The sequence below is a fragment of the Aulonocara sp. 'chitande type north' Nkhata Bay genome, linkage group LG13 (genome assembly GCF_057382095.1).
Source record: "Aulonocara sp. 'chitande type north' Nkhata Bay isolate Kocher_YH1m ecotype deep benthic linkage group LG13, A_spYH_male_GT1.1, whole genome shotgun sequence".
Lineage (NCBI taxonomy): Eukaryota > Metazoa > Chordata > Actinopteri > Cichliformes > Cichlidae > Aulonocara > Aulonocara sp. 'chitande type north' Nkhata Bay.
In genome coordinates, this window is record NC_141356.1 from 8,748,246 (window position 1) to 8,774,391 (window position 26,146).

Genomic DNA, 26,146 nt, shown 5'->3' on the forward strand with positions numbered 1-26,146 from the left:
CGAATTCAATTCTGAGTAGAAAATGGTTTTATTTCTTTTATCAAGATCAGACACCAACTGGGGTCGTTTTAAGTATCAGATCAAAACAGACGCGTGTGCAACTGTCCCCTTAAATGAAAAGCGCTTTCTACTTGTTGAAATTTGAGCACTTGATCATATTCTATCCTTTATATTTATTACATAGAATGAAATGAAAACAAAGGCAAAATAAGGGAATTAGAAAAAAAACCCATTCCAGTTGTTTTTGAGTAGCGACACGAAAAACACAATCAAACAACACACTCAAATCACACATCCCCAATCACAGCATTACAGAAAGATGTGCTCAGAGTTGGCAACTCAAACCTGCAGAGTGGACTAACATACAGCAGTCAAGTCCTGCATGGCACCACTGTTCAGGATGAAGTTCAGTCCTGATTGGTTTACTTTTTCACACACATATATGTACATACACAAGTTGTTGTTGTTTTTTTAAGGAGTGCTTTCCATGGTTTACACGATTACACCTGTGTCTTTCTCTGCAACGCACGAGATCAGCTGTAGTGGTTAAAGCAGCAGCTATAATTTCAGTTACAGTCACGTCAGTAGAATAAACATCTTCACCCTGTTTCCCAAAGTTTGAAGCTACACCCCTAACATCGCAATAAATCTCAACGGGCAAATCATTAAAAGGAAAACGTTACATGTCGTCATTTCAAACCCAAAACCTTTTCATCTTTATCTACCGTCGAAGGCAAAAATAAATCTACAGTCTACAAAGTATCTTTTATTTACATGTAAGAAAAACGTAATCTTAACTAAAAATCGGTTATTACTGTCAAAAGGTGGCATTTATGGCGAGAGGCGAACTCAAAGTGCAGAGTCAGTGATTATGAATTAAGGGCAGAGATGAGGTACGGCAGGTTTTCTTGGCCACAATTAGGAGGCACCAAGGCTCCAAGGCAACAAGACATTAGGACTACGACGAGGGAAATGCAGAAATGTGGCAACGGGAAAAATATCAGACTGGTTACGTAGGTATTCATCCTGATGAGTGGGAATCTAAGAGGATCTTTGGGTCAGGCGTGTGGACAAAATGCGTGCTGGACTCGACACTGTCCGACGGTTCTGTTGCCGAAGGCCAAAGGGAGGAAGAGGAGGGGGAGTAGTGTCTTTGGATGGGTGAACAGAACCGCCTGCTGCTCAGTTTCCAGAGTAGAGATCCACAGTGCTGGAGCTGAGCCCACGGCTCTCCCTGAAATTACTGCCCCCTCGATTCTGGCAAGGAAACAACACAGGTTCAAGTGGAGCATTCAAAAATAAATAAATACAACAACAAAATGCAAATCTTTACAAAAACTGATCATCACCTGGAACGTTTCATCGCTGGATTTGTTCAGATAGTTCAAGGAAGAGGCTCGCTTCATACTGATGGACAAAGAAAACAAAGATTAGGCATTTGTTTCTTTGAGAGGAGAGCACACACACAAAACCAGGCCTGACCACGTTTGGGGAGTAAATGTCCAATAAAGTGTGACCTGCTAATTAAATTCAGTGGAGAGAAATTGCACTAAGAACATATGTTGAAAGGTTTAATGTGGCTTATCATGTAAAGGGCTCTGTGGTGTCATTAAGACTAGAAAAGCCCTCTGAGAACTTGTAGAAGCAGTACATTTCTTTGGAATCATTTATAAAGTAAAACATCCATCACAAGAGAGGATTGCTTGAGTTATTACTTGGTGCTGCGAGGTTCAGGGGGTACGTTGCCCTGCAGTTTCTTCACCAGCATCTCGCTGCTGCGACGCAAAACATCCCTGAGCTTCCCCAGAGAGCCACTGCGATAGAGGGTTCCACTGCCATCCTGCAGACACACACAGACGCTCGTTAGCTCATCCACACTCCCCGCTGCAAACATGCCTGTTCGTATCATTAGCCAGTAATCATCAATTATCAAGATGCATGTTTGTGTTTCGCTTGAGTCGTGTAGCACATCACGACGCGTTCTAATCGGCTGCTCCCAGCCAAACGACGTGTTCGTGGTGCCTCACACAATTAAATTAGGTGTCACGGAGCTGGAAACATCTACATGCAAGTCTTTATAGCTTGATCCAAAGGTTGTGCTGAGTGCCATATATATATATACAGTCATTATTAACACATGGCACATCTTCATTGAGACAATTAGCTTTTGCTGCTTTTCTTGACACCTCATATTCTCACTGTGCACTTATTACTTCACTCCCACACAGAGATCTGTCGTATCGTTGCTGGTTTGATTCATAAGGAAAACAAACATGAAACTTCATGTTGGAAGGAAATCGGCAACCTTGCAGTCTGATAAATTGAATAATCTGAAGTTCATTTTCAGCAGAAAGAAAGCAGAGATTGATTTTAAGAAGATATGTAACCATGGTTACACGAGTGGAGTAGATATGCAGTTTTAGGTTCCTGGGACTTGGTAACACAGCAAACATCTGATGATCTTCATACACAAACTGTGACACACTTCTACATAAGCCCAATAGAAACCAGCGTAACCAGTTTAATTTGTCGTATTTGCCTTAAACGAATAGCTTTATTTGTAAGATTTACTTAAATATGACAGTTTTATTTTGTCAGTAGCATACTAATAAAAATCCGGATGTTCTATTCAGACAAATTTTAAAATGACCTTAAAGTTAATTGCAATAATCCATCCATTCATTCATTTGTTAGATTCTCCTGTGCGTGTGTGTCTAAGTGTAATAGCAACCAACTTGTAAAGTGTCTGTTTTAATTTCTAATCAGCAAATACAACATGTACTTGTCTTGCTTTCCCAGTGTGTCCTTTTCTCCTTGAGGCGACTGCTGTTGTGATTTGGTGCAATATAAATAAAACGGAACTTTTTCTATAAAGTGGCTGTCACACTGCACTACTACAGGAGTACCAGCAGAGGGAGCTGTGTGCACAGATGCGATTTCTGTTGCTTGTTTGGCTCAGCAGCTGACATTAAAACCTCAAAGCAGGAGTGTGTGTGTCTGTTTGCATCAGAAGCAGAGAAAAGACAGACTTCACAAATGGAAAAACTTTATTTGAGAATACCAACAAGTGTCGATGCAATAACCTTCACAATGCAGAATGGTAATTATAATGCAATCCTACTTACTAAGTGCGTTATAGACTTTTCCATTTATGTTCTTTAGGAAACTGAAAGTCACACTACATATGTCGAGAACAGACAGTTCAATAAATAAGCATTCCACTAACACAACAATATTGCCATAATTATGTGATGGACAGTCTTTTATTATTTATTTATTTATTTTGTTCATAGTTGCATTAGAAGTATAGGTGTTCGCATGGGAAGGAATGAAGAATCAAGGCGAGTAGCATGATGAAAAGCCATATAGTGAATGCACTTGTCAACTATTAATACAGCCTACTATTACACTTCCAAGATGTGAAATCATTTACATTCAGTTAGTTAAACATCTGAAATAATGTTGATCTTGAGGAAACACTCGCACTGTACTCCTGGTGTCTAAAAACATGATTCACCGACTGTTTACTTGCAAACAACTGTGTGAGAAAAAGTCCATCAAACTGTGTTCAAAATACAGCATCCATAGCGGGCGCTGCGACTGTACCACCAAACATACACATGAATACACACTACAACTACTGTAGGATCCAGGTTTCTGTTGATTTACGATGCTATCCTCTACTGCTACACCAACAGATCAAGGCAATTGTGGGCATTTATGCCCATTTATTAAACTATATAGAGATCACTCAGGTGGCCAGTGTTTGTGCTAGTAGGTCTCTGCTATTGTGTGGGCTTCACAGTGTCAGCCAATGTTGCTAATTCCCTTTGTAAATGCACGTGACTGTAGAGCCTTTGCTAAAGCTTGAAACAGTCACACTGAAGCGAGTAAGCAGAAGCTGAAAATAAATTACCATGGCGACACAACAGCTTTTTGTGATCTGGCTAATCTGCCGTCACGTTTTGGCCTCCATCCTGTTCCGGTCCCGTCACAGCGGGCAACGCAATGTTGACATACTACTGCCTTTATATTGAGCCACATGATAATAAAGTATTTAGAAAATGTAAACAATTTCATACAAAATAAACCAAAACAAATTAATAGCAAATATATCTATAAACACACAAAAAAAACAACCCCAAAACAAAATTGGCAACACTCCCTTTACTCTTCCCGCTGACTGTCAACGTGTCAAACTATACAGTACCATTCATTTTAAAACTTGTTAAGCATTTGATCGCAGGCGTTAGTTCAAACTGTCAAATACACACTGGCAAAAAAACCAAAAAGATACAATTATGGCTAAATACAGGCACCGGGTTGGATGCTAGCTTTGATGTTAGCTGTCATTTGTAGTGCTCAAGGCAAACAAATTTGGAGTGAGAACAATGCAGAGTAACCGTGGAAGTTCATTATCTGTAGCGCTTTATCTGGTTATGTGCTGGAGTGATGTCTGGAGCTATTCTGCCTTGTTTCAATAAATGGCTGCTCCTCTTATGAGCCAATAAATAAATCTGCTGTGCCCCTGTGGTAAAGACACACGGGTCTGAATAGAGGAAAAATGTGCGAGTTACTTCCTCACGTGGAAAGATTACACACAATGACTTTCTTTTTTTTTTTTTTTTGTCTTTTTTGTGACAGAAAGAGTTGAAGTTCCGACATGGGGAAGGGGTGACGCAGGTTAGTGAGAGGGAAGGACAGGGAGAGAGAAAGTAAGGAGGAGAAAACAGAGCAGAGGTGAGAAGACCAAACGTCCCAGCAGCTGTCAGTTGAACAGGGGAGAGAGGTGACAACCAGGAGGGGGGCTTTCTGAGTCTCTGCCGCAGGAGAGGGGGGAGCATCAGGAATGGCAGAGGAGCTGTTGGACAGAGAAGGCCAGAGGGAATGACAACACACATCCTTTTGCTATTGTGTTGGGGAAGGAGAGAAGGATGGAGGAATAGTCTTGATGGCTTAGGCCTGATAAAAGAGAGAAACAGACAAAAAGAAAAAGAAAAAAAAGAAGGCACACATCGTAAGATTAAGAGCTCTGGGTTGGGCTTCCTACTCTAGACATCTACGCTTTGATAAATTACCCATGACTTGCACTAGATTCAGTAACTTCCTGCAGATTGGAGGCTGATTATTCTTTTTCTAAACCCTAATTTAGTAAACGGTAAATGATACGGGAGCATCAGTCTCCGATTCTCTCTGAAAGATTACATCTGTCTTAGATGCTACACTAGCAGGTAAGTGAAGCAGTAGGTGCTGGCTGCAGTCACCGTGACTCAGCTGTTTCTCTTTCCTCTTGGGGTACCAGAAAGGCTGAACTTGGCACACAGTGCCCAGCCGGTGACTGTGCACTGCAGACGTGAGACATCTGCAAGCAGCAGCACTGAAATGGGAATACTTCGATAACTATCACACTGATGGTGGGACATGAATAAACCTAAGTAGTATACATTTCACAGAAGCTGCATCTAACACACGATCCTCCACCTACGTCCTCACCTGACTAACAAACTAATCTATTCTACTCATCGAGTACCTAAATACCAACCCACCCAAGCTTATTGTGTGGAGAGGGGGAGAGTACAATCCACTGAATGAGAAGAGCAAATTTGACTGACAGGCTGATTGGTTGTCATGGCAAGAGGAATCGACATGGAGGCACGTTATTGACAAACACAAGGGGGGGAAGGGGGATGAGAAAAAAAAAAGTCAGAAGGTGAAATCTGGAAAACATGCAGCTAAAAAGGCAGCATATTAAAGCAGACCACTTACAGACACACAGGAAGTGGAATCATGCATTTTTTTTTTTTTTTTTTTAAACAAGAGCCACACATACACGTCAGTAATTAACCAGTACACAAGCACAAACGCGCTGACAAGCTGTCGTCTCATGGTTATTTCCTAGACAAGCGCCACTTTAATAGCAAAACAGGAAGTGCTTTTTGAGACATCTGAAGCATGTAAACAACTTCCACAACGTTAATGACACAGCAGACTGAGTGCAGAAGAAAGAGGAGATGAGACTTTAAGCAAAGGTGAGTGACAGCTCTGAACCACATCACCACGCGGCAAGACACAAGTAGACTCTTTCCTACACTAATCTTTGAAAGACAATAACCATTTTAAGCTGTGTAAAACGAATGGATGGATGGAATTTGTTATAAATAAAAACAAAACTTGCTTAGTCAAAAAGCAGAAGTTAACATGACTAGAAAATAGTCAGAAAAAGCATGAGAATGTCATGAATATATTTTCTGTTTGAACTGAGTCAGTTTAACTCCTGCTGCTATAGCTACACGCTGGCTAATGAAATGCAGGCACACACAGACACACACAGACACACACAGACACCTCTGGATGCCAGGCCATGTTTCAAAGACAGACAGGTGCACGCTCAGATGCAGACACACATGCCGTTAACATTTGCTGCAGTGCGCTGTGAAGCAGTGTGGAGTAGCCGTGTTACGCTTATGAACATGTGCAGAGCAGCAGACATCAGGTTAAAGAAAAGACACTTCTCAACTAAGTGAAAACACACTGAACACATGACGTGCGTTAGTGTGTGTTGTTAAGGGGAGGGGAGGCCCAGCGGGCTGGCATTGCTGCATGCATGTTTGGACTGGGTTGGCGCAGCGGAGGGCGTGGCTGCACTTAAGTGAGGGGTGAGGCACAGGCTCAGATGAGGCATCCCTGCCAACGCTCTCATGCCTTAGGCAAGTCTCATTATTTGGGGGTGAACTGCGCCCCAGCAACAGCGGTGCCAATTTGACTGCATAGAGCGCCATGTTTTATAGCCTATTTTCTCACTGTAAAAGGCCAAAAGTGCAGCTAACAGCCAGAGTGAACATTACAATAAGGCAGCAGGATGAACTCTTACATATCATCCACTCTGATTACTGAGCAGAGGGACAAGCAGAGGCACGAGCACCGACGATATCAGGAACCTTGTCAGTTGTGCTTAATGGCAGAAACATGACACATCCTATTAGAGATTTAGACAGGCTATATCTCTGAGCATATGAATGTTTAATGTGTTGCCAGGGTGCCACAGTCTAAACCTGTGCCTCATAGTTACTGCTTCACTTGTGCAAAAGCATCGCCAGAAAAATTGCCTTTATTAAAAAGGTTAACATGGAGTCCAAAACTGAGTTTTGATGCTGTCAAAATAAAGAGGGTGCAGCATGCCAAGACACTCAATCAGCGTTACACTTTGAACTTGCAGCTAAATCTCATGGTGGTATATTCATAGGGAGATGGTGGACTGGTACAGGTATAGCTCACTGGGTGGAGCCCAAATCGAGAACAGGCTTTTGAGTGGATAATCCACTAAATCAAAATAAAGTGTGCTTCAATGTGATGACTCGCATAATTACAAGGTCATCCAGGTGATTTGGTAAAGTCTGGACTCATTGAGGGCTTCCTGACGGGCTCTGAGCCAGCGGAGTCGCTGTCCTCACTGCACTAACCTAACAGAAAGGAACCCTCTCGGCTCTCCTTTTAAACACATAACACGTCTTTGTCCTTTATTCTGAGCATCCTGTACCAGTACACCCTCGCTGTGATATTACCAACACAGCCTCGTTTTTCCAGAGAGGCCAGCGGACACGTTGACTCAACCATAGTGGATTTGTACTCACCCCGTTCCACTCCACGCCCATACTCACTTCCTCGCCGGTCTCAGAGCCGCTCTCATACTTAACGCTGGCGAGACTGTCCCTGCTCTTCCGCCTGTCGCCCTCTGTATCTTTCAGGATCTCCACCACACGTGTCTGGTGGATTGGGTCGATGCCCTGATGGGTGCAACACACAGATGCAAGAAAAAAGAAACAAAAAACAAAACAAAAACAGTCAGAAGTAGCACTGATGTAGCTGTCAGCATGTCAATATTGGCAGGAGTGCAAAGTTAAATGGAGGAATTAAACGTGATTTCATGTTTCCTTTCCCCTATTAATGCTTTCAAAGCACTGGGACACGTTTTAAATGACTGTGAGATGGGAGTGATGTTAGGGGAGAGAAGTGGAGGCTCTAGTTAGAGACAAATCAACTTACTGTGTTGCTCTGGATCCATAGCAATGTAGGGAAAGGGAAAGAAATATCATGAGATTCACTGTGCTAACATGGGGAACATATTACTATTTTCACGTAGAAAACTATGCTGACCTGCTTGCGAGACCTCGCAGCGCACTCTTCCAGGGTCTCAGCAGCTTCTAGCTTGCCCTGGCGGCGGTACAGAGCCCCCAGGTTCCTCAAGGTGGTGTTTACTGTAGGGCTGGATGCACAGACAAGTTTCGTTATTTGAATCTGAACAAAGCAAATAAAGTAAGTTACATAAGTTACACAAGTCTAAAAATAATAATATTTTTACAAAAAAAAAAGCTTCCGATACAAGTTAGTGACATACAAAGCAAATTAAATAATTAATTTCTGCCTTTGTCACGTGACCATGTTGTATAAAACACTCTTATCAGTCTCCGCCTCACCTATTGACTTTGCAGGCCTTGTACCAGCCTCCGTACTCTCCGTATGGAGTATTGTCTCTGTGCCTGCCCTGGAAGTAAATAAGAGAGAAGAGGAAGAAAAACGTGAAGGGGTGTGGTTCAAATGAATGAGCAATATTGTGTTCCTGTGTTTATGTTTAACTATCATTTAACTTCCGGGGATTAGTTCAAGGATTGCATTTCTATTATAACGAAGTGGCATGCTTTCCTCATTTCTCAGCCTTGTGTTAGAAAAGCGGTTTGAAACAAGTTTTGTTTGTTTAGCTTTTGCTCAAATTCACGCGAGGACGGTTACAGAGAGCCGCTCACCTTGCTCTCCTCCCTTTCCTCGGCGTGCATCCAGATGGGCTTGTTGTCAGCTGCAGACAGACAGGAGAGATGGTGTATACATTGGGATTTTAAATAATTAGCCTCATGCCTGGAAAAGTGAAATCAGCTACATGTGGTGGAAGAGTGAACGTGTGTCGCTTTGGCTAAAGAGTGAATCTGGAAACATGTGACTGAGCCATTTCAGAAGGAGGCAGAGCTGCGAAGGGGTAAAGGAATTATTAAGTATTCAAGTGCTGTACCGCCACCAGTGGGTTGAAAATGAATGTGGGTTCAACGGGTTATTCCAGTTACTACCATAATGGATTTTATAACATTTCTGAGGCTTCATATTTTTCCAAGTATTCACCAGAATCCATCTAAGATTTTAGACTGATGGCACAGTAGATCTGACCAAGCATTAAAAAAGTCAAGCATTATTTTAACTATTTAAGCCAACAGAAATAAGACTTAACAGGAAGTGAGGTCATGACTCTGAGGAAAGTCTAGCACCCATCTTGCTGACACCCTGGGACAGTTACTTATACCTCTGTGCATGTGCGAGCACATCAAATATTGGGCTGATTCGGGTTTCCAGGTCAGGTGGTGTAAAGAAGGGAATTTATTTATGACATTTTGTTTGCAAACTTGCAACTCATTTAAAAGATCATTACTGGTTTAGGCAAACATCTGCACCTGCTTGATGTGCTGGTGGTTTAGTAATAGAGTACGAGTGTAACAGCTTTAATAAATTTACTGCAGATTCGTCCCCAAACAAATTACAGACAGTACAAAAGCACCATTAAAATTGTTTTTAATGGTGTAGAGAGGAAGACGATACTACTGTTGAGGTAATAAAGACAAAGAAGATAAAACATGATTATTGCATAAAGTGCTGCCACCTTAAGAAGAAAGAATATTTATGGTTAACTGTTGCTGCTTCAAGTTGCGTCACCTTAACCTTCAAAGCACTTTAGTATTAAAAAAAGAAAAGAAAAGAAAAGAAGAAAAAAAAAATCTTACAATATTATCAAGGTAAGTGACACACAAAGAATAAACCTCTCTGAAAAAGTTGGATGTTTTTGTCAAAAGGCGTCAGAGCGCTGCTTTGTGCCAAGTGACTTTTATTCCTTTTTCAAAGCAGTCAGTCTAATCCATGGAGGAAAGCCAACAAAAAAAGCTTACTTTAAACCAAAAGAGAAGAAAATTGCAAGAGTTCATCTTTCAAAGCAAACTCTTTATTTCTTCAGAAAGATCGAGTCCTCTGAATGGTGAAGCTTGGTACCGTGCTTAGACACAAGTCCACTTTTTAACCACCTGTCCATCACTGCTCGCTGGTGTGGCACAAACAGTGGATGGATAAGAAAAGTGAAAAACAACAACAAAATGATGCTGAATTACTGAGCTGCAGTTCTCCTGAGATCATTTTATAGTCATTCACTGGTAAGAATAAAAATTCTCATTTGTACTAATATAATTAAACATTTACTGCTATACATGCACGCTCCAGTAGCCATTATATGACCTTACCATCAACAGATCCAAATTCTTTCTCATGAGCACGAGTCAGGATCTCTTTGTAGAGAATCTCAGCCTCCTTGTATTTCCCCTGTTTGAGAAAGCAGGATGCCTGAAGAACAAAGAGGTAAAAGGGGATTTTAGTGTTGAACCAAACGGGCTTACTGGATCAGATTTTGCCTCCCTCGCTGTACATAAATTCTCTCCATCATCAGTGAGGCAGTGCGGACATAAGTGAAAAGGAAAGCCTTGAAGATGCAGCAGAACAGCAGATAAAAGACTACTAACCTTGTGCTCTTTAAGCAATGCTAAGTGACACGAAACAGTTCTTTAAACACCTTTTGAGGTGACAAATCTTATGCTGCAAGAGTAAATTGATTGCTAACTTTTATAAAAATCTTGTGTTGAAGTAAGTCGTGCCCTTTTGAAAGAAAAAGGGAGGGGAAAAAAAAACAAAAAAACAGTTGAGTTTAAAAGACATTTCAAGTGGAATCTTTGCAGGCTGGCACCAATATACAAGCTCAACACCTCCGCAGAGACCAAGGCTGACAGAACAAATGATCGAGTCTGTTGGCAACCAAAGAAAACTCTGCCTGCGTTTACCTCGTTACACTCACAGCTCAACAGAGACTGCAGTTCTTATCAACAAGTACAGCATTAGAAGTGAAAGGTTTGAAAGAAAGACGAGAAAAAGGACCATGCGAGTGGATTTCCCGTCAACTTCTCGCTCACCAGGTTGTTCTTGGTTTTGGCCACATTTGGATCATCTGGGCCCAGCCTGGACTCGTAGATCTCCAGGGCACGACAGTAGTAATATTCCACCTCCTCATATTTGCCCTGATTCTGACACAGCAGGGCCAGGTTGTTCAGCTGTTTGGCCACATCTGGGTGGTCTTTCCCCAGGACCTGATGGATATCAGAAAAGTATATGTTCAGGTTGTCTTTCTGCCTCAGTGCATCTCTCCTTTCTATAGCTCCAAATCCTGTTGCTGCTTTCACCAGGCAGCACGTCAGCCTGCTGCAGGCACTCAGGAGATCTAATAAAAGGCTGGCCGATCAATAGCGAGGCTACAGAACAGAGCTTTCGGGGAGACTCTTTGTACCATGCTGAGCTCGGTAGTTTTGTCATGTCTCCTATCCATCTCCTTCCTCGCTCCCCCAACGCCTGCTATCCATTTTCAGCTGCGCTCTCAATTAAACCCTAATTCCCTGCTGACAAAGGAATGGCCCCCAGTGGAAACTTCACAGACAATTTAAGAAAATCATTTGCTCTTTTTCCTATTTATAGTAGCTGGTATTACACTAGCTTTGACTGACATTTTGGAAATGTTACCACTGTTAATTACTTTATAACAATGGGCTAATTGTTCACTGGTTTAGCCTTGAGATGAGACCTCGATAGCAGTGCCCTGCTGGTGCAATCCAGGGATATGGCCTACCTTTTCTCTGATCTCTAGAGCTCTCTTACACAGAGGCTCGGCCTCCTTGTACTTCCCTCTCTTTCCATACAGCACGGCCAAGTTATTCAGGGTGGCAGCAACCTGGAAAAAATAAAAACCAGAATGACTGTACTGGCAGGTTAGATTTCAAAATTCACTGTTTTCAAGGAATTATCATAGTCCGAAAATGTATGCTGTTCAGTGTTCTCAGAAAAACCTAGATAGTAAGTGCCTTGTGACAAACTGCAAAGGCCACAGTGCAGCTGAGCTTTACAGGCTTCCTTTAGGCTTTGTGGGGAGTTTTAGTGCTTCGGTGTTAGTAGTCTTACACATCTGTGCACAAAAAGGAAACGGTGTCTTTTAACGTTTCCCTTTTGGTTGCTGTATTAAAACTGCAAGGATTCAATGGTTAATGCCGGATGTACAGGCAGACACTGAACACTGATGACTGATCTCTTCAAGCCTGCAGGCACATGGTCAGAAATCCATACTTTAATAGTCGGAAAAATCTATACAGGCTGATTGAGTAGGACAGTAAAAAAGAATATTGCCTTCCTATTGAGTCTTTGGGAGTTATGAACAAACAAAAGATAACTAATCTGATCTGTCTAAACATGGATGAGTCCATATGAAGATATGGTAGCCATGGCAACCGTGAAGTCTTACAGCAGGATGGTCCTTGCCCAGGGTTTTCTCACGGATGGATAGAGCGTCGTTGAGCAGATGGGCTGCCTCTTTGTATTTATTCTGATCCCTGTGCAAAGGAGAAACAGAGAACACCATGTGTAGCTCAACAAATAAAACAGGATACACGGCACCGAAAAGCCAAACACAGTATGTTTTCTAACCTATACACCAAAGCCAAGATATTGAGCATGGTGGCCACATCAGGGTGATCATGCCCCGAGGTCTTCTCCAGGTCCTCCAAAGCTTGCTTGCACAGGGGCACGGCCACCTCGTACCTGCCCTGAGAGGCATACTGGATGACCAGGTTGTGCAAGGTTCTCAGACGTGCTGGGATCTCATAGCCTCCCTGCTGGGCTGCGACCACGGCTGCACTGTTATGTTGGTGCTGCACTGTGGGGGACAAAGGAAACGTGCAAAATCAAAAGGTCAGATTGGCTCTAGTGAGTAGAAAACTGTAACACATACCACTGTCCTGGAATAAGGTAGCCAGGTTATTTTACACCGAGATCATGCATGACACAATTTATTCAATATTATCCCGACAGCAAACCAAGAAAGACAGCTCTCTCTTATTCAGATAATCAGATGAGTCATTGTTGCCGTTTGTTCTTACTTCCTTGGCCGTGCTCCTCCTCATCATTGGGGAAGAGGTCATCCAGGGAGTCCTTTGGTGTTTCTCTGTCTTTCTCCTCCTGCTGAGAGGATGAAAAACCTGCCAGTCAGACTCTCTAACGAACAACAGGTATAATTCAAGAGTTGCCTTTATCAGACATGTGAAATGTGTGTTAACGTCTAACAGGGAGAGATGAGGCGAGCCTGTTATTTAGAAAAGTGAAGATTTCATTTACCATCATCCTCAATAATACATCACAAGGAGTAAATTTCAAAGATGAACAAAACAAATTATTTTAACAAATACAAAAATGGTAATAATCATCATCATAAACAATTAGGATGGGAACATTAAACAGACTATTCAAGAATTATTTCCCCTTGAAAGGATAAATGAGATCTTAAGGATAAACTGCACTCATCCGTCTTCGCTAAAAGATTTCTTTAATGTGGAAAATGGAAGACAAGAACTTTCCGGCTCTGGCTGGATGGGCCCCTGCTCAGCTAAGCAGTTAGAGGCTGTAATAGCCTGCATCCACTATCTGTGACTAACAATATGGTAAGAAAATAGAGAGATTTATCCTTGACACCAGATCTATGAGGACCACACCAGAATGGCTCATTCCAGGAAGGAATGCAAAGTTTTCTTGTTTTAACGAAAACAGTGAGTTTTTTTTCCTTGCGGCCAATTATGCTGACAGTCTCGTGTCCTTCAGAGTTATATCAGCAACTACAAGAAAAACTAAAGTCTTTTTCCATTTCCCTTCTTATGCTAAATCCAACTTGAATCTATTTAGCTGAAAATGTTCCAGTTAAGAACATAAATAAGGACGAATATATTTCCTACATGCCTCTTGCAATACAGACCATATACACACAAAAATCAGTTCTCTTCAATGTACCAATCTAATCCCACATTAAGGCCTATAATCTTTGTATAATCATTACTTACAGTGGGTGAGACATCTTCATCGTATTTTTTGAGCTGGTTCATGAACTCCAGGTGCTTCTTCTCCTCTTCCAGCTGGGCCACGCTCTGTTCACTCTTCTGCAGCTTCTGCTGGGTGTTGGCCAGCTCATCCCGCAACCACTGGTTCTCCTGGCAAAGCCTCCTCACCTGTGCGCGCAGCTTCTGCTTTTCCGACTCCACCGCGTTCAAGTGGTTGGACAGGGCCATCATCACCTGGGATAGAGACAACATTGAAGAGCAGCGATATTTATCAAGGACAAAATGTTACGGTGACAGGGCGGCAGAGTATAAACTGGGTCTGAATTTCAGTGAATCATGATCACAGCACAGGCTCAGTATAGAATGAGGAAGCTGTGAGGAAGCAGGAACAACCAAAGAAGATAATAAAACAAATCTACCACTTTAGAAACCCTTCTGTTTGTCTGACAACACACAAATTTTTCTTTCACTCATATCATCAGCGTGGTTAAACTGAATCTCCTCTTTAGGTTCAAACATACAATTCTGTAAATCCTTGTAACTTCTCAGTCATACCTGTGCTTCTCCCAAGCCCAATTCAATCATCTCCACTGACTTGCGGAGAAGATTGGACTTCTCGTGCACCAGGTTGGCCTCTTCATCCTTCTTTAGGCACTTGATGGTCTCCAGGAGGCTGTGAAGGATGGAGTTATGCTCGTTCTTCAGGGCCTCGAGACCCTGGATCACGAGCTTTGTGTTCGAGATGATCTCCTCCTGAGAAAGCTTCTCCAGCTTCTCTTCCCGTGGGTACACCATGGTGGACATCTTTTTAGCTCAGGGAAACCTGTAAAAGATTGGAGGAAAAGCCTGAGACACTGTAGGAAAATTCCAGCAGCAGCTGTAACAATTTCATAATGATGTGTCAAACATACAGCTGTGCTTGCTTAACACAGAACAGAACCTAAGAGCACAGCTAATTTGGCTCAGCTCACTGCAAATGTCAAAACACGTCTCAGTACAGTTCCTCTCTTTAACCAAATGCATCTTTAGTTTTTAATGATCATTTACACAATTAGCACTTAAGGCATTCTCTGATTATGTATGTTCCTAATTCTGACAGATGCTACTCTGCTAATAAGATCACAACCTCATCCTGCAGCAAGGTGATGGCAATAAAAGGGGAAATGAATGCATGTTTATTGCTACAGCTCAGATTAGAGATTCAAATTTCATAAGAGAAGTACGTCAGCAGTTGTATAAGCACACAAATTGAGCACAAACAGAAAGAAAGAAGGGTGGCTACATAAAACATAACATATATATATATTATATTGCCTAGCTGAGAGCCATGGGACACATCATGCTGATGGAGCGACTGCTGGGACTTGGCACCTATAATAAGCTCAGGCTGGGAGCAGGGCTGCAGCTCGCTGTGTAACACAGGGCACACAGCTGCTGCAGTATGGTTTCTCTCTGGTGCCAGCACCCAAACAGAGGCCAGCCATGCTTGGTGCATGATTCACTGGCGACTGAAGGAGAGAATGATGTAGCAAAAGCTTCAGCAGCACAGCAGCTGGCCAACTCGACAGATTTTAAAAACACCTCTGCGAGTTAGTAATGTGATGGTCGTTTTTAGAAATGTCAGCCCTCGGGCGAGTCCATGGAACACTTTACCTAAATAACATAAAGATAACTTATGACTCAATGAGCCACATCACTACTGGCTACATCATGCAAATGTCAGTGCAAAACGCAGCCCTGCCCTTCCAGCTGGGGTGCAGCCAGTGTTGGAACTACTGCATTCTGCGTTTTAACAGCACTGAGGAGAAATAGTTAAGGAAAAACGGGAGCTTGCAGTAACAAAAACACCAGCTGAGACCCATCCGCAGTAAAAAATAAATAAATAAAAATACACCATTAGTGAGCCACTCCCTTCTTTACCACTTCCAATTGTCTTTTAAAGCAGCAGAGAAAATAAACAGACTAAAAACAGGCCCAAAGAACTGCAGTGAAGAGCTCTTTATTTTGTATTGTGACAACAGGAAGCATGATGGCGGGGGCGTATTTGGCTTAATTCAGGCACAACCATTAATGAGTTATCAAGATAGTTGCTGATTAATTTCTCTTGGTGGACTAACTGCTGCTTTCTTATGTCCTTAAACCTCCTGTAAAGATGACTTTATCTGCTTGCATATTCTCAGAGGACTTTGACTCAGCTTTAAATCAAACATGGTAAACAAACCCAGCTGGTTTACAGCTAGTTTTGGGCAATCATGTCCCTCCTGTGCATGTCACATCATGTAACCGCAGCTGGGCTCTGTCATGAGGGTGTTATTCATTATACTAATATGTACCACGCCGAACAGCCAGCCAGGGGCCAGCTGCTGTACTTGCCTAGTGGACAACTGAATGCCAATGAGCCTGTGGAAAGCAACAAAATAAGCAACTGCTGGGGTCTCCGGCTGGGCAGGACAGCAGCAGGGGCCGATAAGAGATGGGTGACCTAAAACTATTTTATATGTTATGGGGGGGACACAGAACGGTCTTAATTCTCCCCACCACCCATTTTTCTCTAATTAAAACCTTTGCTATCCTCATGAATCCGACAGATTAAATTAATTTGCGAATTCAAAACATACAAAAAAAAAAAAAAAAAAAAAGCAAAATTTTCTGTTTTGTGACAAATTTATCTCTAGGGAGAGAAATGACTGAACTCTCTGCACAGCCCAGGTAAAGCATGAAGCCATTTGTTTAAGCTGTTAAAACACTTCAACAATGGTATTTAGCAATGCTGAGCTTATTAGCTATGGTACCACGAGGGGAGCACACTCGACTTCATATATAACCACCCCTCTATACTTATTCTAATCGGGGAGCAGTACAATGGAAAATTCAAAGAGACAGCCAACCTCTTAAGAGAAGCCCCCTTTTCTATCCCAAACTGACTGAACTCTAATTAAAAGTACAAAAGCAATCCTACAGAAATATTAACTCTGTAGTGTTGTATTTGGTGCTGGCTTAGAACTGCTTTCACAATATACATTATATAATTATATAATACATTATATAATATGCATTATAAAATCTAATAATAAGCCGTTAGAAGATAAGGGTTTTAGAAGGCGAAAGCAAACATGAAAGCGAACAGAAAAGACTCAAAAGAAAACAAAAACAAAAGAAAAACCCTCACTCAGTTCCATGAAACTCAAGTGCCAAAAACAAATCAACTAGAACTTCTATTTGCACGATCAACAGAGATGCCAAAGGACTGAGGCTTCATTAAAGCCAAAGCAAATATTGCAGAGACCCTTACTTTGCATGAAGGCGTGTCAGACAGCTTTATATTTTTCATCTGTGCCTGCAGTCGTTTGAAAGTCTGGCTGTGAGACGCCTCACTCCTGCGAGCACGATATGAAATGTTTTCTTTGAAAGATCAACACTGCTCGCAGATCAAACAGCTTATTACCCTGTAGAGCTCCTCCGACTCAGCTGTTTAACACCTGTATGGATGAAAGCCGGGTCTACAAGAGAAGTGCTTTCATGTGAGCCAGCATCTTTACTTTTAATAAAGCACTCCAATTAGGGAGTTTCTTTCCTCAGACGGCTCGAGTTAATATTTCCCCAAGTGTTTAAAGAGGTATATGAGAAGTCCAGCAGTCCTGTTGTTCTCTGCCCTTGGATTAATCTTTAACATTTACTTTGTTTTATGAGATCATGTGGGAGGGAAATAGCTGATATCATCAAATGGAAACACAAAAATGCAGTATGCTAGCAAAATAAATGAAAGACAACACATCTAGTTTATGACCTCTTATACCAACAAAAAGGCCAACAGTGCTTTTACGTGCCCTCGTGATGCACACGTTACTGTGCGCAGCAGTATACATTCACTCGATGCAGGCTTCAATACAAGTGACCTCATCATTGGGTTCAAGAATAATGAGGGTCAAGTATGACCGAAGGTTCTCCAGCTTAAGTCAGGTTGCTAGAAAATGCATACCAGGAAAGCATTTTGAACAAAACTGCCAGCCCACAGCTACATGACCTGCCATTTCAATAAGCACACGACACGCATTGTTTTAACAGACGTTCATCTCGCTCCATGGTAAAGCAGATGGAGTTTTTAAGGAAATGTAGCTTTACAAAAACTGAGGTGGAATATATAGAGGAATAATAGAGCGATGCATGACAAAGTCATTAAACAAAGCGACAAATAGCTGCTAAAGGCTAAAAGCCATTCATCATATTTTCTGCTGCTACAGCTTGTACCAGAAAACAAACCTGGGTTTCAGAAGCAGAGCAGAACCTCACAGTTTGGCACGGGGAAAAGCTGGTGAAATAATGTCCTCCTCCTTGAGGAAAAGCGCTACACACCAGCAAACGGCATCATAAACCTGCCCTCCTAATCCAAAGAGAGATCCTTTGTTTTGTTTTTTTTAAAACAAACAAACACAAAATAACACAATAAACGTTCAGTGTGAAAATGAAGCGAATGGAAATGAAGCTGGACAGTAATGAGAGTGACGAATGCTAATTTTGGTGAGGATGAGGACGAGGAGCTGCCTGCGGGATGATGTGACCTTCCCCAGTGCTTCGTCAGAACAACCAGCATCAGCTTGGGTGCACGTCGGGAGACGGGCCCGCCCACAGAGGGACAAAAACAGAGGAGTGCAGAGGAGCAGGTCAGATGGGGGAGGGAGTCATCCCGATCTAGAGCCTGCTCCTCTCCTCTATACTCATCACACACAAAGGAAGAGACCTAATGAGGCACAACAGAACAGCCTCAGTGACACAGGCTCAAAATGGTCTGGCATCCTAGGAGCTCTTATATCAACACTGAGCTTATTTACATATAATACTCATCATGGCACTAAGAATGAAATGCCTCATATACCGTTTACCTTCAGCACGTCAGAAAATATTTACACTGCCATGATACGTCACTCACACAGTCGCCTCGCCCGAGCGATGTTCATAGGCTGACTCGTGCAGCAGGGGTGTGCAGTTGAGCACTGGATGGTTTGAATACTATGATTAAAGAAAATCATAATTCACAAACTCCAGGATCTCAACAGATGTGATGTGTGGACTTTAAACTGTGACTCACACCAGTTACACTCATATGTACAGACGCAGCCTAAAAATAATCTGAAAAATATAAACAGAATAGGCACGATTTAGCTCTTGTTACCCAACTTGGACCGGGAAGACAAGTTAGATGAGTCATTCTTGAAGAAGGCTCAAAGGTCATACAACTGCAATTACAGCACTTCCCACCACGAGGCCAGTATGAGAGCAGGGAACAATGTATTGAATGAAATACAATTTAAACAGAGGTCGGCGTACTCCATATTGACTGGCTCACTCCCCTCTAACCGGTGGAAATCTGGGCCTCGTACCTTCATCCAGAAGCTACAGCCTTCATTCGTCTCCATCTCCCGGGATGCCTTAAGATTCACATTATTACTTTACTTCTCGGCCAACACCATCCTCACTCCGTCTCTTTTCTTCTAACCCATCTATCATCACTACCGTCACTTGTGAAGGTAGTGCTTTCCCCCCCACTGAGATCACAACAGTGGATTAACGCAATAACAACTGGCATAAATGTGGACGCTCTGCTACCAACTTTAATTTCGTAGTCATTTTGTTTTGTCTGTGAGGCAGGGTTAAAAACTCTCATCTTAAGATAATAATCTAGTCTTCTTTAAAATTGTCTGTGTTTAGTTGTAAACAATCCTACTAGCCTACCCTTTTTGAGAAAGGGTGTGATGCATACTGGGAGAGGAAATGGGGGGAAAACGGCAGAGAGGAGTCAGCAACTTCCTAGCCAAGCCAGTGGGAGAAACCAAAGCCATCTCCCAAGGGGACGCCTTTCCTGTCCACTTGGTGAAGTTTGACACCACCGGATTAATAATCCTTATTTCCTGCACAATAAAACAGCAATCCAACACAGTGTCGGTATCACTGTGAGAGACACAAAGGAGAGCCAGCCAACCCAGAGGGTGTGGCAGGGCCTGGAAACAACCAGCAGGGAGGTGCCACTGACTGTCCTCAGTCATCCATCACTACACAAAACCAGCAGCTGGAGGGCTGCTTCCCACTAATGGCTGTCTGACAAATGAATATGCCTGCGTATTGCTAGGAAAAAAGAAGAGATGTTCACTTCAGCATCGTACCATGCCGAGGAGTATTATTCAGGAAAATCAGACACCTGTGACGAGATCGCAGTTCCCGACAAACAAGCCGAGAAGATAATGACGGGAAACAGCTGAAAACAGAGGCGCCATCCTAAAGTCGTGGTAGTTACATGTTAATAGCACTGCCGCTAATGTGGACAGAAAGCTCTGTGTACATTTTGACATCACTTCAAAGCGCAAAACACACCAGGTAATCTGACATCTGACGCTTTTCTAGAATAACACAATTTCATATAGCTTTAGCCATCCATGACATTTTCTTCTTTCACCTACCAATTTCGTTATGATCTCTAGGGTCACACTTGAATTTTGATGGGTTTACCGTGGGTTTTTTAATGATCGAAGACTCTTTAGTTTTGAAAGCTCTTACTGCCCGATCTGTGTAGAGCTCCGCTCAGCGCCCAGCTAGCTCTCAGCTAGCCAGCGATAGCGTCACCACTCCCCGGCTAAATGTCGCAAGTTCATCCTTTTCAAAGCGCAGAGCTGCTCATTTCTATACGCAGCATCTAAAAGCCATGCTCCCGAAGCACACAACCGCACACAAGCACACACAAGCTCACACAACACTAACGTTTCACGGAGGAAATACAGCTTTTCACTTACCGAGAGCTGGGACTGACGGCTAGCTCAGCCCCTTTAAATCCAAAATGTCTCCGACACGGCAGCTACCCAGAAGCCTCTGCGACTGGCCAGACCGAGAGTGACGTCATGCTTACTTTTCGTCACTTTTCGTTTATCTATCTAATACATAACAAGATAGGGTCACCCATATAACCCCAGAACAACAAATGGACATAAGTGTGGTTTGTTCGGCTTAATTTTTTTACTTACAAAGAAATCCCAGTACGCTATGAAAGCCCATAAATGACTCTACAGCAGAATTCAAATTAGGATGTAGCGCCACCTGGTGGATATGAGTATTTAAACTGTAGCAGTTTGGAAACATTTTCTAGTATATTTTTGGTCAGATGATGAAGCTGAAAATATGAATTTGTTGAGGAAAAAGACACACAGACAGACAAATAGGTCTCTTTCAATCACAGTATGAAGGATATTGAACACTAGATAGAAATATGTGCGTTGTCAGGCTGGATGAATAGTTCATTTCCCAAGCTTTTACAATAGAATAAAATAGAATAGCCCTTTATTGTCATTGTACATGTACAACGAAATTGTGTTTGCTCCACACCAACTATGTTGGAATTAAATATAATTGGCAGACAGCAAGAATAAGTAGCATACAGGAGATATACATTCAAGAGGGATATATACAAGCAATAGAAAGGCACACATTGGAGAAAAAGTTGCAAAGTGCTTGGAGGTAGTGCAAAGAAAAAGACTTGGCCTGAATAGAGTCCGTGTGTCTGTGAGTGCCCTGAGTGATTAGGGTTACTCAGTGTTAGTGAGTCTGGAGGTGTGGGACCTGACTGACCTGAGGCGTCGACCAGAGGGCAGTGGGTCAAACTGTACGTGGTGCACGGGGTCACCTATGATGGTCCTGGTTTTTCTGAGACAGGAGGATCTGGTGATGGGCTCCAGGGGTGGCAGAGGGCAGCCAGTGATTTTTTGGAGCGGTTTCAATGACCCTTCCTGTTCTCAGTAGGGCCCCTGCGTACCAAACACCCAGGCATTGGAGAGCACACTCTCCACTGAAGAACAGTGGAAGGCCAGCAGCAGAACCAACGCCCTTCTTTACCAGGGTGTTGGTGTTGTGGGTCCAGGTGAGATTGGTGGAGAGGTGGGTGCCCAGAAACCTGAAGCTGGAGACAGATTCTACCCATTCTCCAGGGGGGGAGTGGACCTGTCTGTGCCTCCTGAAGTCCATTATGAGTTCTTTTGTTTTAAGGATGTTAAGCATCAGGTTATTTTCTGAGCATCAGTGGTACAAGTTCTCTACCTCTGCCTTGTGCGCTGTCTCATCTCCATCAGAAAGGGTGGTGTCATTGGCATACTTGATGATGACGTTGGTTGGTTGGGTTGGTGTACAGGGCTGAGAACGTGGCCCAGCAGGCATCTGGTGCATAGTGACAGAAGGGGGTAGGGTGGGGGCCAAGTGGGACTGACTGAGGCCAGTTGGTTAGGTAAGGCTTCTGACACCAATGCCAGCTGACATTGTTTGCACTTCTTTGTTGTTCAGAATCTTATTAGGGCCCGAGCACCGAGAGTGCGAAGGCCCTATTGTATCTGCTCCGTTTCTTATTATTATTCACCCCAAACAAGGGCCTTTTTGAGGGCCTAAACATGCTCAAAAACTCATGAAATTTTGCACACATGCCAGGTTTGGTGAAAAATTTTGTATTTTAATGGTTTTACATATGAGCACTGGGAAATGGCTCTAGAGCGCCACCTATGCCTTGTTAAATGCAGCCCTACGACCACACGGTTTGAGCTACATGTATGAAATTTGGCACACATGTGTATCATGCCAAGACGAACAAAAAAGTCTGTGGGCCCATTGACGCAAACCCAACAGGAAGTCCGCCATTTTGGATTGAAGGTGACATTTTGGCTCTGATTTTACCGTTTCCATGCCTTGTACTTTAACGAACTCCTCCTTGGGATTTGGTCCTATAAACTTCAAATTTGGACAGTGTCAACTACACCCTTGTGCCATGTTAAATTGCGGAGCTTTTGAGTTTTCACAATACTATGAGGCCGTGGCGCCATGGCGAATTTCGATGACTCGCCATGAAAATCTTATTGCCTCTCATTTTGTCATACATTTTCTGACCTTGACCAAAGTGAACACATATGATAAGGCTCCACCCCTGAACATATTTCAACTGCCATATTTGACATCAAGGACAGCGCCACCTAGTGGGAACAGGAAATGTCATGTTTTACACTTTGGGGTACAGTATAGTGATGGGTGACATCTGCAGCCTCAAATTTCTCCAGGAAAGCCTTAAGGAGTTGGTCTTGGGTTACAGTGAAAACTGTGAGTTTTCGCGAAAGGGTGTGACCCCAGCAGCATGGCGAACTTTGATGTCACGCCATGAAGAAACAAATTAGTATAACTCAATGAAATCCAGTCTGATCAGTACCAGACTTTACAGGCATGATGTCAGACCCGCCCTGAACAGATTGATGTGCCCATTGTCGGAAATACGGACAGCGCCACCTAGTGGCAACAGGAAATGTCATGGCTTTAACTTTGTTGTACTGATTTTCACAGGTTGATCGTGGCCACCTCAAAAGCGGTGAATATCACCATCAGTCCCTCGTGATGCTTCAGTGCAAAAATTGTGACTTTAAACTGAACGGCGCACCCTGGTGGCAACGCGGTTCACCATGAAAGATGAAGTGGCTTTTGAGGGGCTTGGAAAGTTTATAGAGGCTTGAAATTTGGCACACACCTCCAAATGGATGAAGGCATTGTTGTTATGTAACCATTTTCCTTGAATAGCGCAAAATGGCTCCACAGCGCCCCCTACAATATTTCAAAACATCAGCCCCTGCTCTGTGTTTCATCTATGAGTCTGACACTTGGTAAGCTTGTGTAAGATATCAAGATGTACAAAAAAGTCTCTTGGAGCAATATCCCAAATCCAACAGGAAGTCAGCCATTTTAAAATTAATGTGTAATTTTGATGACATTTTCCCCCCTTTTCAGGCCTCATACTTTGACGAACTCCTCCAAGGGATTTCATCATATTGAAGCATTCTTCAGTGTGTAGAATCTAAAGACCTTTGTGATGTTAAATTGCAAAGCTTTTTCCGTTCAGGGAAACGGGGTGGTCATGGCGGCACGTAGAGTTTCAATCACTCGCAAAAAGCAGTAATCTGCTGTCACTAAAAAACACAATGTCCAATCTCTCCCAAAGGTCGCAGGTGTGATGAGACTCGAGCTTGGAAATGTTTGTTATGCTATTTGTCAATAATGGTTAGAGCGCCACCTAGTGGCATGACTATAATCCTGGTTGAATAAGATGAAATGTTAGCTGGTGATTAAAAGCATGAAATCCATCAATGTGACATCACATCGGACGTGCCGGTTTGAGGTGTTGGCAGTGGCTCGACGTGCCGGGGGTGCGAGGGCCCTCATAACGCTGCTTGCAGCTTTAATTTGTATTGTTAATACTTGCTTTAATTTTTTTTAAAAACTTTATTCTGTTTTTATTTTTGTTTATTAGGTGCTTTAAAAAATAAACTTAAAGGCAAGGAATGTCTACTCCATTTTCTCCAGATACAGAGAAATGTATTAATCAAAACTTTGCATATTTGTCATATGGTTTGATATTTGTATGAAGGCAAGCCTGCCCTCTAGAGGCGGAGTTTAATCTAGCTGTCCTTAATGCAAGCATTTAAACAAGAGAAGCTACAAATGCAACAAAGGGTCAGCTTTAACTGACCTGCTATGCATTTTCACTGCTATGCAGATGACACCCAGCTCTATCTGTCCATGAAGCCAGATAACACACACCAATTAGTTAAACTGCAGGAATGTCTTAAAGACATAAAGACCTGGATGGCCGCTAACTTTCTGCTTCTTAATTCAGATAAAACTGAGGTTATTGTACTCGGCCCTGAAAAGCCTAGAAATATGGTATCTAACCAGATTCTTACTCGGGATGGCATTACCTTGGCCTCCAGTAATGCTGTGAGGAACCTTGGAGTCATTTTTGACCAGGACACGTCCTTCAATGCACATATTAAACAAATATGTAAGACTGCGTTCTTCCATTTGCGCAACATCTCTAAAATTAGAAATATCCTGTCTCAGAGTGACGCTGAAAAACTAGTTCATGCATTTATTACTTCCAGGCTGGACTACTGTAATTCATTATTATCAGGATGTCCAAAAAACTCACTGAAAAGCCTTCAGCTAATCCAAAATGCTGCAGCAAGAGTACTGACAGGGACTAGAAAGAGAGAGCATATTTCTCCTGTTTTGGCTTCCCTTCATTGGCTTCCTGTTAAATCCAGAATTGAATTCAAAATCCTGCTCCTCACATACAAGGTCTTAAATAATCAGGCCCCATCTTATCTTAATGACCTTGTAGTACCATATCACCCTATTAGAGCACTTCGCTCTTGCTCTGCAGGCCTACTTGTTGTTCCTAGAGTATTTAAAAGTAGAATGGGAGGGAGAGCCTTCAGTTTTCAGGCCCCTCTTCTGTGGAACCAGCTTCCAGTTTGGATTCGGGAGACAGACACTATCTCTACTTTTAAGATTAGGCTTAAAACTTTCCTTTTTGCTAAAGCATATAGTTAGGGCTGGACCAGGTGACCCTGAATCCTCCCTTAGTTATGCTGCAATAGACATAGGCTGCCGGGGGATTTCCATGATGCATTGAGTTTTTCCTTTCCAGTCACCTTTCTCACTCACTATGTGTTAACAGACCTCTCTGCATTGAATCATATCTGTTATTAACCTCTGTCTCTCTTCCACAGCATGTCTTTTATCCTGTCTTCCTTCTCTCACCCCAACCGGTCGCAGCAGATGGCCGCCCCTCCCTGAGCCTGGTTCTGCCGGAGGTTTCTTCCTGTTAAAAGGGAGTTTTTCCTTCCCACTGTCGCCAAAGTGCTTGCTCATAGGGGTGTGATGGCATCAGCCACACAGGGGTAAATTAGTCCATTTTTCACTTTATTAGTTTGCTTTGCAGTTTTCTTCATTAATCATTTGGTTAAACCTAACACTGGTATTATGAGGCGCGCACATAGTAGCATTGTGTGGTTTTTCTAAAATGTTTTGTTATATTAATTATGTTTCTCTTTCTTTGAGTTACCTGGGTTTGGGCGGTGGCTGTTTCCTGTCTGGGCAAAAGGCGTGGCTGAGGACTCTGGGGACAAAATGCCTGCTCAGCAGGACCAACCATGGGCTTACCAGGAGCAGGGGTGTTTTAGGCTTAGTTAGGTTATTCTGTGCTTAGTTAATATTAGTGTGTGTTTTTGTTTTCCCCCCTATTGTGTTCAAATGGTTTGGCCAAATCATTATAAAAGCTACCCTCATGTGTCTTTTTA

At 42.7% G+C, this 26,146-nt stretch overlaps 1 protein-coding gene across 9 annotated transcripts; it reads right to left on the reverse strand.

Moving 5' to 3' along the window:
- Positions 1 to 9: 9 nt before the first annotated feature.
- klc1b (kinesin light chain 1b) lies at positions 10 to 25,930 on the reverse strand. 9 transcript variants are annotated; one of them, XM_086258568.1, is made up of 16 exons: positions 25,912 to 25,930; positions 14,559 to 14,826; positions 14,007 to 14,237; positions 13,056 to 13,137; positions 12,604 to 12,832; positions 12,422 to 12,509; positions 11,756 to 11,857; positions 11,049 to 11,222; positions 10,329 to 10,428; positions 8,802 to 8,851; positions 8,475 to 8,542; positions 8,155 to 8,263; positions 7,632 to 7,784; positions 1,716 to 1,840; positions 1,350 to 1,407; positions 10 to 1,257 (listed from the first exon to the last, which is right to left on the reverse strand). In XM_086258568.1, exons 2-16 carry the CDS (start codon positions 14,805 to 14,807, stop codon positions 1,183 to 1,185), a joined length of 1,893 nt encoding a protein of 630 aa, XP_086114694.1. In that variant the 5' UTR covers positions 14,808 to 14,826; positions 25,912 to 25,930; the 3' UTR covers positions 10 to 1,182. The 9 variants fall into 9 exon arrangements, with proteins under 9 accessions (XP_086114694.1, XP_086114698.1, XP_086114696.1 ...); XM_086258572.1 differs by lacking the exon at positions 25,912 to 25,930 and adding an exon at positions 20,786 to 20,905 and having other exon boundaries at positions 7,659 to 7,784; positions 13,056 to 13,134; XM_086258570.1 differs by lacking the exon at positions 25,912 to 25,930 and adding an exon at positions 20,786 to 20,905 and having other exon boundaries at positions 13,056 to 13,134.
- Positions 25,931 to 26,146: the final 216 nt, after the last annotated feature.